The sequence below is a fragment of the Trichechus manatus genome, unplaced genomic scaffold (genome assembly GCF_000243295.1).
Source record: "Trichechus manatus latirostris isolate Lorelei unplaced genomic scaffold, TriManLat1.0 scaffold00115, whole genome shotgun sequence".
Classification (NCBI taxonomy): domain Eukaryota; kingdom Metazoa; phylum Chordata; class Mammalia; order Sirenia; family Trichechidae; genus Trichechus; species Trichechus manatus.
The window spans coordinates 1,891,985-1,905,655 of record NW_004444051.1 but is presented as its reverse complement, the minus strand read 5'-3'; the positions used below and the strand labels follow the sequence as shown (position 1 = coordinate 1,905,655).

The 13,671-nt window shown below is 41.9% G+C and overlaps 1 protein-coding gene across 1 annotated transcript in view; it reads right to left on the bottom strand.

Annotated features, from left to right (window-relative positions):
- KIAA0319 (KIAA0319 ortholog) overlaps positions 1-13,671 on the bottom strand; it is a 110,054-nt gene that overhangs the window by 17,764 nt on the left and 78,619 nt on the right. The window contains 4 exon segments of the mRNA XM_023738345.1: positions 5,611-5,770; positions 6,671-6,808; position 8,184; positions 8,382-8,533. Of these exon segments, the coding sequence (XP_023594113.1) occupies positions 5,611-5,770; positions 6,671-6,808; position 8,184; positions 8,382-8,533 (451 nt within the window).

The window sequence follows — 13,671 nt, the reverse complement described above, 5'->3', positions numbered from 1 at the left end:
GTAGCATTTAGATCTTCTGTGTCTTTGTTGAGCTTCTTTCTGGATGTTCTGTCCTTCACTGAAAGTGGTGTGTTGAAGTCTCCTACTATTATTGTGGAGCTATCTCTCTTATCAATACTGTTAGAGTTTGTTTTATGTACTTTGGAGCCCTGTCGTTGGGTGCGTAAATATTTATTATAGTTATGTCCTCCTGGTGTATTGACCCTTTAATTATTATAGAGTGTCCTTCCTTACCCTTTGTGGTGGATTTTACTTTAAAGTCTATTTCGTCAAAGATTAATATTGCCACTTCTGCTCTTTTTTGAGTGTTGTTTGCTTAGTATATTTTTTTCCATCCTCTGAGTTTTAGTTTGTTTGTGCCTTTAAGTCTAAGGTATGTCTGTTGTAGGCAGCATATAGAAGGATCATGTTTTTTTTATCCAATCTGCCACTCTGTCTCTTTATTGGTGCATTTAGTCCATTTACATTCAGTGTAATTATTGATAGGTATGAGTTTAGTGCTGTCATTTGGATGGCTTTTTTTGTGTGTTGTTCACTGTTTCTTTGTTCCACTTAATTTTCTGTGCTGAGTCATTTTTCTTTATGTATTTTCTTTTCATCTTTTTCATTGTTGTTGATTTTGTGTTCGCTGAATCTTTATATTTTTCTAGTTTTTTATTTGGACTTGTAGGATTGTTAGTTTCCTTAATATTTAGCCTATTTTTCTAAGTTTATACCAGTCTTTTATTTCTTTATATCGCCTTGACTTTCTCTCCATATGAAAAATCTGTATCTCCATTTCTTAAGTCCCTCTTTTTTGTTTTATTGTTCTCATCTTTTACATATTGACATCTGTTTCCATTTTTTCAGTGGTTTAGCTTTGATTTCCATTTGTGACTTCCCTATCTGGGTTGATATCCGGCTGCTCTGTCCTGTGTTCTAGTCTTGGGTTGTTATCTGATTTTACTGATTTTCTAACCAGAGGACTCCTTTTAGTATTTCTTGTAATTCTGGTTTGGTTTTTGCAAATTCCCTAAACTTCTGTTTATCTGGAAATGTCTTAACTTCGTCATCATATTTGAGAAACAGTTTTGCTGGATATATAACTCTTGGCTGGCAGTTTTTTTCCTTCAAGGCTTTAGATATGTCATCCCATTGCCTTCTTGCCTGCATGAGTAGTCTGAGCTTATTCTTATTGACTCTCCTTTGTAGATGACTTTTCGTTTATCCCTAGCCACTCTTAAAATTCTCTTTTTGTCTTTGGTTTTGGCAAGTTTGATTATAATATGTCTTAGTGACTTTCTTTTGGGATCTACCTTATATGGGGTTTGATGAGCATCTTGAATAGATATCCTGTCATCTTTCACGATATCAGGGAAGTTTTCTGCCAACAAATCCTCAATAATTCTCTCTGTATTTTTTGTTATCCCCCCACCCCGTTCTGGCATTCCCATCACTCATAGGTTATTCCTCTTGATACAGTCCCACATAATTCTTAGGGTTTCTTCATTTTTTTAAATCTTTTATCTGATTTTTCCTCAAATAAGTTGTTGTCAAGTGCTTTATCTTCAATCTCACTAATTCTGACTTCCATTGCCTCAATTCTGCTCCTATGACTTTCTATTGAGTTGTCTAATTTTGACATTTTACTGTTAATCTTTTGGATTTCTGATTGCTGTCTCTCTATGGATTCTTGCAGTCTGTTAAATTTGTCATTATGCTCTTCTCTAATCTTTTTAATTTCTAATCTTTTTAATTTCTAATCTTTTTAATTTCCTCTATTGCGTTTTGCTTAATTTCCTTTCTAATTTCTTGAAGAGTTCTGTATATTAATCTTTCGTATTCTGCCTCCAGTAACTCCAAGAAATTTTCCTCCTCTGAAAAATTTCTAGATTCTTTATTTTGGGAGCTTGCTGAAGCCATCACAGATTGCCTCTTTATGTGATTTGATATTGACTGTTGTCTCCGAGCCATCAGTAAGTTATTATATTTATTTATTTCATGTTTGCTTACTGTGTCCTAGCTTCTTGTTTTATTTTGATATGCCCAAATAGGCCGCTCGTATGAGCTAGTTTGATTATTGGCAGCTTTGAAGCTCTAATATCCTGTCACCAGGTGGTTAGATCTGTTACTAGGTATGTGAGCTCAGGAGTCTGCCCACTCCTCCTGTATGGATTCGGCACAGGTGCCCAGGTAGATAGCCACGAACTATGTGGTGTAGGCTCTCACTTACAGTCCTAGACAGGCATGGGTGATTGGTGTAGGCAGGCATCTGGCTGCAGCAGGGGGACACACTCTGAGCAAGACAGGGGGCTGACGGCTGCCTCTGAGTGTCCAGGAGGAAGGCGTGTCCCTGTTCCCTACAGCGCATACGTAGGTGGGTGGGTTTTGCAGCCAGACTATGAGCACCTAATGCTGTTGGCTGTAAGGACTAGGGGGCACCTCTTATTCATGGGCCCCTCTCGCAGGTGGGTAGGTGGTGTGGGTGGAGCCACCAGTCCTCAGGCCCCTGATGTGGGCAGATGAAGACCCTGCTTAATGGGCAGAGCAGTGTCAAATGTCAAGAACCTACCACTTCACAGCTAAAACAGTTGAAGTTAGGGTTCTGGTATATACCCTGTTGTACTGTGGTAATGAGGGCCTACACTGTTAAGATGGCCCACACAAGTCTATGCAGGGGGAAAGGCACTCAAAGTCCGTGGATCCCTTATGCCTGTGCCTAGGCAAAGAAGCTGTGCCTACCCTGGGTTCCTGGCTTAGGGGAGCCGGCAATTTATTTTTTCCCATTTGTTAATCTAATCTGTTCACTCTCCAAAGCAGGGAGAATGGCTCCGGGTGTGTGACAGATCCTATTTCCAGCCCAGAGGACTTGGCAATTGCTGAAGCTGGTCCGGGACCCAGTGCAGAGCAGGGAGCCAGGAGGTAAATTGGAGAGAGGGTTTTCCCTAAGGGGTGAGTTTTTGATCCTTGTGGTAGGCCATACACAATTACTTATCTTTCGCCGGATCGAGGGCTGCTTCTCACTTGTTCTGGGTGGCCAGGTAGACTCTCACTGGCTGGGTCTCTCCCGGTGCAGAAAATGCGCCTCCCAAGCACGGCTGCTTGCCTGCCTCACCACTCACTCCTGAGCTGATCAGGCCTGAAGGGCTCAGGCTCTCACTGGGTCAGGTCTGGCAACTCTTCGCTGCTTCCGAACCATCTCCCCCTCCCCATGCCACTCAGTCTGGTTCCTCAACTCTGCCTTTGATGTTCAGGGCTCCCAGACTGCCATAGATAATCAAGTCACTTCTTTTTTTGGGTCTTTATTGTAAGAGGGTCCACCGGAAGTGTCTGACTACTCTGCCGTCTTGGCCCCATCCACACCTCCCTATTTAGTTCTTTTTAAATTTCTTTTAAAGATGTTTTGAAGTCATTCACTTCTTTTGTCAAAGTTATTCCTCAGTATTTTAATCTTTTTGATGCTACTGTAAGTGGAATTATTTTCTTAATTTAACTTTGGTTTGTTCACTGCCTAGGAATACAACTGATTTTTAACTTTTATTTTAAATAATATTTTATTGTGCTTTTAGTGAAGGTTTACACAGAGGTTTAGGTTCCCATTCTAAAATTTATATACAAATTGTTTAGTAAGACTGATTACATTCTTCACAATGCATGAACATTCTCATTATTTCCATTCTGGTTGTTCCATTTCCATTAATCTAGTTTCCTTCCCCCTTACAGTATCATCTTTCTACAACTGATTTCTGTGTATTGATCTTGTATCTTGCAACCCTGCTGAACTCATTTATTAGCTATAATAGTTTTGTGTGTGTATGTGCAGATTCCTTAGTATTTTCTGTATATGAGATCTTGTCATCTGCAAATAGAGATACTCTTACTTTTTCCTTTCAATCTGGATGTCATTTATTCCTTTAATTGCCCTGGCGAGAACCTCCAGTACAATGTTTAACAGAAGTGGCAAAAGTGGACATTCTTGTCTTGCTACTGATCTTAGAAGGAAAGCTTTCAGTCTTTCACCATTAAGTGTGATGTTAGCTGTGAAGTTTTTGTAGATGTCTTTTTATCAGGTCGACAAAGTTTCCTTCTATTCTATTTTATTGTGTATTATTATCATGAAAGGGTGTTGGATCTTGTCAAATGCTTCTTCTGCATCTATTAAGATTATCATATGGTTTTTGTCCTTTATTCTATTAATATGGTATATTATATTGATTGGTTTTTATATGTTGATCCTACCTTGCATTTGTGGGATAAATCCCACTTGGTCATGGTATATAATTATTTTTATATGTTGCTGGATTTGGTTTGCTAGTGTTTTGTTAAGGATTTTTGCATCTATATTCATATGTGATATTGTTCTGTAGTTTTCTTTTCTTGTAATGTCTCTGTCTGGTTTAGGTAACAGGATAATGGCCTCATTGAAGGAGTTGAGAAGTGTTCTCTCTTCTTATTTTTTGGAAAAGTTTATGAAGGACTGGGGTTAATTTTTCTTTAAATGTTTGGCAGAATTCACCAGTAAAACCAGACAGTGCCAGGATTTTCTTTGTGGGAAACTGTTTGATTACTAATTCAATTACTTAACTTCTTATAGGTTTGACTTTTTATTTTTTTCTTAAGTAAGTTGCAATAGTTTATGTCTTTCTAGAAATTTGTCCATTTCATCTGGATTATCTAGTTTGTTGACATATAATTGTTAATAGTATTCCTTTCTGATCCTTTTTATTATTGTAAGGTTGGTAGTAATGTCCCCTCTTTCATTCCTGATTTTAGTAGTTTAGTCTTCTCTCTTTTTCTTAGGTCAGTCTAGCTAAGGTTGATCAATTTTGTTGATCTTTTCAAAGAACCAACTTTTGGTATCATTGATTTTTCAGACATGTCTTTTGTTCAGTATTTTACATTTTATAAATAAGGAAGATGTGTAATACATTTTTGAAATGGTTGCAAAAAAATAATTAGAATTTGTTTTTAATTAGTAATTTTCTAAGTAAGCTTTAGTTATCTGGAAAACTAACCTAAGTGAAATAGCTGACAATAACTAGCAAATGAAGTTATTGTGTATAATGAGTTTTCATTCCCATAGTCTCATACTCTCTCTCTCCTCCTACCCTACTCTACTAGCCATAGACTGAATAAGAGCTTAAAAAAAAAAAAACTCAGTTAAATACTTAAATCCTATAAAGAAGAAAGGTCAGAATCTGAGTCTCATGGACTCCCAGAAGGCAGCAAGGGTAATCAATAATCCTTTCACATTAAGAGAAAAGTCTCAGTCCCCGTGAATGTGGAAAGAGATGATGTCTGGCTATGGGATATCCTCTCTGCATGCCCCAGGCCATTTGCATGCCCTCTGAAGACACCAGAGCTAAAACCAGCTCCCTCTGATGGTTCCTAACTCCTTCATTCAGACCATTCTCAACCAGCAAATATTTACTGAGACTTGTGGGAAGGACCTGGAATGATGTTGTCCTTACTGCTGACCTCTGAGGAAAAAAAAAACATATGAATAGGGTAAAAGTTATGTGCACAAATCCAGAACAAGCAAAGGAAATGCACAGCTTCTTGCTGCAGTGGGATGGGGAAGAGCTGGAACTTTGTGGGGCCAGGCCCTGCCTTGAGCATACAGCTCTGTACCTGAGATCCAAGTAGGCCTGGATCCTCTGAACCTTAATGTCCGAGTCCAGCACATTCAGCAGCACTGCCAGCCGCCTCACAAGCATGTCCATCTGCTGCTCTGTCAGCTGCCCAACCTCTACCTGCAGGCTCAGCTCCACCAGACCGCTCTTCCTAAGGTCTGGGAAAAGAGAAGCTATGAGATTTCCACTTGGAAACCACAGGCTTGAAGAATTTAAAGTTTAAAGTTACTTCTGTGTAATTTCTGTATTTGGGGTTTAGGACTCAGAGAAATCTTTCCGAACACCACAGAGGAGACTGAGAGCATTTTTTCCTTGCTTTCTCCCAGTTTGTTGTCTATTAATTCTTTTCCAAAAGATTATCAGGTGTGCCTTTGGGCTAAATTGGAGATTTCTGCACTCCGCACACTTGCCGAGGACTGGAAAGGACACTCAGTCTCCCAGCACTGTGGGCACTGGCCAGTTTACACCAGGAGACATCCATCCAAGCCATTAGCTCTCTGGGAGCATGGTTGCCTCCCTGGAGCTCCTGCCCTCAACACTCCCAGAATTGCATCATTGTGTCCACTTCACATTAGGTGTTAATCTCTGGCACAAACAAAACCCACTACTGTCAAGTTGGTTCCAACTCACAGCAACCCCATGTGACAGGGTAGAACTGCCTCATACGGTTTCCAAGGCTGTAATCCTTATGGCAGTAGACTGCCACACTCTTTCTTCACAGAGTGGCTGGTGGATTCGTACTGCTGACCTTCTGGTTAGCAGTGGAGAGCTTAACCACTCTGCCACCAGGGCTCCTTTTGTCTCTGGCAGGAAAATAAAAACAGAATCTTGCTCCCAGATACAGTTCTCCTTAATGAGCTATAAGACTAGATCTATTTGGAGATATACAACAAAGTGCAGAAAAATCCTCAAAACAGACCTGGCTGAAGACAGCCACAGGGCTTCCCACACTGGGTCACACCTGTTAAGTGCAAGAACCCCACAAGCTGAGCACCCAGATCACAGGCCAGCTTCACTGGCCCCAGTGCAGAAGTCCATGCAGGCACACACACACACACCTGGTTGCACTTCCACAGTGGCAGTGTCGGTGTCCGAGTTCCCCTGGCCATCAGTGACTTTTAGGCGGAAAGTGTAGACTCCCTCCACAAGGTTGGTTAGTTGCAGGGCTGTGCTGTGGTCAGAGCCATCGATTACATCTTATGAAATAACGCAATTCACAGGGCAGTTGTCAGTACTTAGTTCCCGGTGTCTGTTTATTGCAAACCTCAGCATCCCATTTTTTCACACATGCATGATTTGAAGGGAGAGTTAAAGAGGAACAAGGGTGGTAGGTTAGGTGAAGATAGAAGTAATCCTCAGCATCTCTTCCACATCAGACACATGGCGCACAAATTCCTCAGACAGTCCTTCCTGAGCTGAGCTTACTGGCCACAAGGGCTTTCCAGAAATTACCAACTGATTACTTTCATCCAAGAGAGGGAAAGATCATTGAAGTCAGGACAAAGGCCTTGAGGGTGAACCATGCTCTCTGAAGAGTTTTTTGGGTCTTATTTTTAAACATAGCTTTACAATACTCTCATCTTGGGTTCCCTTAGAGTGTACCATGTTCACCTTCTCAGATGACCCAAGAGCCTGGGTAGAGACATCTCTGTTTTGTGGGGCTCAAAGCTCCAGAGAAGTTGAGGAGAGTGTCTCCTGGATCCTTGCTCTGAACTTGCTAACAGAACAGTAACAAAAAGTAGCAAATACTCTGAACAGAGACCCATCATAATTACATTTGGAAGCCAATGCACCATCTAGCCTGAATATTATTAATTCTACAGGTGCTTTAGAAAGTATAAAGCATTTCAGTTCCTTCCCTGTGACTACTCTTTTGGTACATCTCCAAGGGTAAATTTGTATGTCTCAAGTATGTAGCAAAAACACGAATGAAAATACACCTAAATTTATAGCCTAAGAGGCAGAGTGATTTAACGAGGGGGAAACGCTTAGTCAGGAGCTTAAAAACCTGGGTTCTGTAGGTTTGGTCAAGGATGACTTAAATGACCTTGGTCAAGTCACTTTCCACTTCTACATCTCAGCTTCTGCACCTGTGAAATTGTTCTATTGCCCCATCTGGTGCAATGTGAGGAATACGAAAGAATCCACAGGAAGGATGGGGAAACTGAGGAGCAGAATGGTCCCCACTGGAAGACTTGGCTTCAAAGTCCCTCCAGGCTACGAGTTCCTATTGTTTTGTTGTTGTTAGCTGCTGTCAAGTTGGCCCCCTACTCATGGCAACCCCATACACAATGGAAGAAAATACTGCCTGGTCCTGTGCCATCCCCATGTGTGATTCATAGGGTCATGCTGGCGATTTTCAGAAGTAGATTGCCAGGCCTTTCTTCCTAGTCTGTCTTAATCTGGAAGCTCTGCTGAAACCTGTTCAGCATCATAGCAACACGTAAGCCTCAACTGAAAGATGGGTGGTGGCTGCACATGAGGTGCACTGGCCAGAAATCGAACCTGGGTGTCCTGCACAGAGGCCAAGAATTCTACTACTGAGCCACCACTGCCCTCATAGGTTCCTACCCTATCCAAAGTCTGTCCAGGGAAAAAGTCAGAAAGGCTTTCAGCTTTTTTTAAATCTAACAGCCTACTGTCTCCAATCCTCAGAGCACTCAAACCTAGAATCTTAAGAACTTTAGTGGGGAATGTGGAAAGGGAGATGAAGTCGTAATAGAGAGGTCATGATAGGTGGTCTAGGGGTGATTCTCTTTAAGTACTCACTCCAGCTGCTGGACTCTGGCTTACCCGGGTCCACAAATAGGACACAATTCCTTGGTCATCATTAGACCTTGAACCATCCAAAGTAATGGAGTTGTTGGGAAGCACAAGAATATGTCTGCCACCAGCCTGGGCTGTGGGAGGACTATTATTTTCTAAGTGAAATATAGCAAAAATGAAAGTAAAGAGATTGGTTGAAAAACATTCGGATTAGAAGCAGTGTATCTAAAATACCCGTGACTCTTCCATCTACAGATATATAGATTTAAAATACCAAAGGATATTATTTTCTGCCGAAAATACCCGTATAATAATATACAGACTTTCTTAAAGCCATGTTGTGCTTACCTAGTTGTGATTTGGGATGAAAAATCAGGTGGCAGCCAAAACATTGGGAATTTTTTAAACTAATATTGTTAGGGGTATTTTTCTCCTTGAAAAAGACAAATAATGATTGTACTTATGTTAAGGGTTCAGAAAGTGAAAATGATTTGGTTTAAATATGGTTCATTTTTTACTAGTCCACGCCACCTGGCCACAGAAATATTTTGATTTCTAGTCCTGTTGAATCTTGCCTGCCTAAGTAATATAAATAACTTGAGTCAATGATAATTAGATCCTCACTTGTCTGACTGGCTCTTAGATATAAAAGGAGCTACTGAAAGAGCAGTTTTTGATATAATAGACTCAGAAGTGAGGGAGAAGGAAATATCTAGCACAATAGGGGTGTGGTGGGGACCATAACAAGAATAGGCCTGATTTGGGGATGAGGCTACTGTGAGGCAAATCTTACTTGCTCAGATGGGGCACAACTTTCCCTTAAAAACAAGTCAAGGGACTTCCGGGCAACATGGCACTACAGACAGAAGTACCACGCCATCCTTCCACAGCAAACATCCGAAAAACTAAGTCAAACAGAGACAAACATCAATCCTGAAACCCTAAGAATCAAATGAAGAGATAAAGAACTCAGCCAAGCACCAAATGGAATAAGAAACTGACAGAGAACAGAGAGCGAGGAGAGATACATACGCAGAGGTCCCCTATCAGCTACCGCAGCACAGATCCGCCATCGTGGACTCCTGTCGGAGATCAGCGAACAGGGAGTATGGGAAAGCAGCTTCACAGAGCTCCCAACAGGAGATAGAACAACTGGTAACCAGTGATAAATGCTTTCCCACCCCCTATCCTTCTTCACTCCCACTTGGCCTCCTCTGCTTCCTGCAGCCACAGTCTCTTGGCCAGGAAGCACCAGCTTCACCTCTGTGCCATTTGGATTCCACCCGCCTGCACTGGCTGGCTCCCTGAGTGCCATTTGTTGGTTACTAGTGTCACCTTTTTCTCCCTCTTTTGGTTTCTTCCATACTTCTCACCACCTCCCCCTCCTTTCTCTCAAATACCTGGCCCCGTGTGCCATCTTTGCTTCTTCCTGAAAGGCTGTGAAACGCCGCTCGACTCTGGAACTGCTTCTGGCCTGTGCCGCCACACTGGTGGGATCCTTGGGGCTTTTGTTTGTTTTGATTTGGTTGTTTGTTTTCTTTTTCTTTTCTCGGATTGGGAGCCCCTTCTAGCCAGGCAGTATTGTGTGGCTTGGGAGCTACTCCCTCGGTCTGCGCAGCCGTGCAGTGGGATCCCTGGGAGTATTTCTTTTTTCTTGGTTTGTTTTCTTTTCTCTCTTTTTCCCTTTTTGTCTTTCTTCATATCTCAGCTTCTCGTCTCTCCATACTTACCTTCTCTTCCTGTCTCCTGAATACCTGGAGCTGTGTGACACCTCTACTCCTTCTAGCCAGCTATACTTCATGGCCTGGGAGCAACTTCCCCAGTCCTCGCAGCCACACCGGTGGGATCCCTAGGGGCTTTTCTTTTCTTCTAATTTTTATTTATTCTTTTTTTTCCTCTTTTTGTTTTTCTCCATTTCTCAGTCTCTCATCTCTCCACTCCAATGGCAAGCTCCCTTAGCACTCTTTTTGGTTTGTTTGTATGTTTTTGGCTCCTGTTCCTCTCTCCTCTCTCTCCTCTATCCCATACCTACCTTAGCTCCACACATCACAATCTCCCCCCTCCTTCCTGCCTACCTGCACCATGCGCTCAACATCACACCCTCAAGCAGTACAGACATGGCCTACCGGAACCTGCCCTGCACTGATTCCTGGCCTGCTCTGTCAGACCTAGTACGTGCCACAAACAACCCATCCCAGCAACTCCCCTTCAGCTGGACCTGCCCTGCTGGTGACTGACCCTGCCCATTGGATAAAAAGGCAAAAAGTATCATGCCCACAGATGAGCAAACAACAAAGAACGCACAGCCTGCCTGCTCAAACATAACCAAATAAAACAAAAAAGCAAGATGAAACAAATAAATCTACAATCAATAAATGAGAAAAATAACTGAATGTCCTGAAGACAGCAGATAATATCAAAACATATACAAAAACAGGAGAGGATGGTTCCAGTAGGTGTCCAAAATGAAACACCAGATGACTTTCCAGTAGGAAAAAAGGCACTAGAACTACCTGATAGGGCATTCAAATCTCTAATATTCAGAGCTATCCAAGAGTTGAAGCAAGAAGCAGACAAAAATGAGGGGAAAAATAGACAAAAACAAGTTAAGCCTCAGAAACCTAGGGTCAGGATAGCCAAGTGTTGCTCCAAGGAAGTTATTAACATCCCATTGGTCATCAGCCACCTTCATCCTAAGAAAAGACACTAGAGACTTTTTCTTTCTTCCTCCCACCTAGCTCCATACACCACCTCCACTCCTTCCTGCCAGCTCCCACTGCGCCACAGTGGCTACAGAGCCACCAGCCCACTGCCGCCTCCAGTCTATTCTGCCTCTACCCACTAGCTTCTGCCGCACTGCCATTTTTTTTTAATTTTTTTTCTGTCTTTTCTTTCTCCCTCCCACCAAGCCCCATATGTCACCTCACCTTACTTCACATTGGTCCCCAGGCCTGCTCTACCCTCACTCGCTGGACCCCACCATGCTGTCATTTTTTTCTTTTTTCTCTTTCTTCCTGCTCTTTCTCCCTCCTACATACTCCCATATGCCATCTCCTCTCCTTCCTGCCAATCCCTGTGGTGCCACCGCAGCTAGAGACCCACTGATGTACTGACCCACCACTGCCCCAGGTTTGCCCCACTCCATCTGTTGGCCACCACCATGCCACTATTTTTATTTATTTTTATTTTCCTTCCATTCCTCTCTCCCTCTCACCTAGCTCCGTACATAACCTCCCCTCCCTTCCTACTGGCCCCCAGGTCTGCCCCAGCCCCCATTACCAGCCCCCACCATGCACCATTTATATTTTTATTTATGTTTTAAAAGTTTCCTTTTTTTCTTTTCTTTCTTCATCCCACCTAGCCCCAGACACCACTTCCTGATGCTTTCCCGCTGGCCTCCACTGTGCCTCCACAGCTAGAGCATCCCCAGCACTCAGGTCTCCCACCGCACCAGGTCTGTACTGTCCGTCCCCTCCTGCCACTTGACTAGCTGCTGAATGGTGGGAAAAGAGCTCGCACTACTCCCCATCCAACATCCCTGCCCAGCTTGCAAGAGGCTGTGAACACTCCCACACTGCTGGACCAACATCATGAGGCCAACAGTGACCACCCAGTCCCCCCTCAGCCACCTCGCTAAACCAGTGAACAGCAAAACAGGTTCGCCTTTCCTACTGCTGCCCTGCCCACCAGGACAAGGTGGTGAGAGCTATTGTGCCTAGAGATGAGTGAGCAACAAAGCCCGCCCATTTAACATATCAAAACAAAACAAAAAAGCAGCACAAAAAAAAGAACATGCCCTCAATAAAAAAAGAACAAAATACCTTAATGTCTTACAGGCAGCAGACAATAACAAAACGTATAAAAAAGCAGGACAAGATGGCTCTAGCAAGTGAATAAAACAAAGAATCAGATAAGCTTTCGATAGAAGAAAAGGCAGTGGAACAACCTGATATGGAATTCAAAAGACTAATATTTAGGGTTCTTCAAGAGTATAGGAAAGAGATCAAGGAAAATACAGATATAACCAAGGAAAAAATAAACAAAATCATACAAAACACAGATAAAACCAACAAAAACACAGCCAAAGTCAAGGAAAACACAAACAAAGCAATAAAAGAATTCAGGAAAATAATACAAGAACAAAGTATCAAAATAAAAAAATAATAAGAAGTCATACAAAAACAGCTACTAAAATCCAAAAGGTAAACAACAAAATTTTGGAAATGGACAATTCAATAGAAGCTTTTAGGAGGAAATTTGAAACAATGTCAGACAGAATCAACAAGACTGCAGACAAATCCATGGACACCAATTTGTTTGAGGAAAAATCAGAGAAAAGAATGAAGAAAACCTAAAAATTATGTGGGCCACAATAAAGAGCAAAAATTTGCATGTCATCGGAGTTCCAAAACAGAAGGAGAAAACAGAAAACACAGAGAAGACTGTTGAAGATTTGCTGGCAAAAAACTCCCCAAATATCATGAAAGATGAAAAGCTGACTATCCGAGAAGCTCAACAAACCCCATATAGGATAGACCCCAAAAGTAAGTCACCAAGACATATCATAATCACAGTTTTCAAAACCAAAGAAAAAGAAAGAATCCTGATAGCAGCTTGAGAAAAACACAAAGTCACATACAAAAGGGAAACAATAAGACTAAGTTCTGATAATTCAGCAGAAACTATGCAGGTGAGAAGGCAATGGGATGACATATATAAAACCTTGAAAGAAAAAACTGTCAGCCAAGAATAATACATCTGCAAGATTCTCTCAAATAAGCTGGTGAAATTATGAAATTTCCAGATAAATAGAAATTAAGGGAATTTGTAAAAGCCAAACCAACCATCTCACCCCAGCATTACTGGCACGAATCAAAAACACTGGAGATAACAAATGTTAGAGAGGCTAGGGGGAGATCGGAACTCTTATGCATTGCTGGTGGAAATGCAAAACGATACAATCATTTTGGAAAATGATATGGCGCTTCTTTAGAAAACTAGAAATAGAAATACCATATGATCCAGCAATCACACTCCTAGGAATATATATCCTAGAGAAATAAGAGCCATCACACGAATAGACATATGCACACCCATATTAAATGCAGCACTGCTCACAATAGCAAAAAGACGGAAACAGCCTAGATGCCCATCAGCAGGTGAATGGATAAACAAACTATGGTACATACACACAATGGAGTACTATGCAATGATAAAGAACAATTACGAATCTGTGAAGCATCTCATAACATGGATGAAACTGGAGGACATTATGCTGAGTGAAATAAGTCAA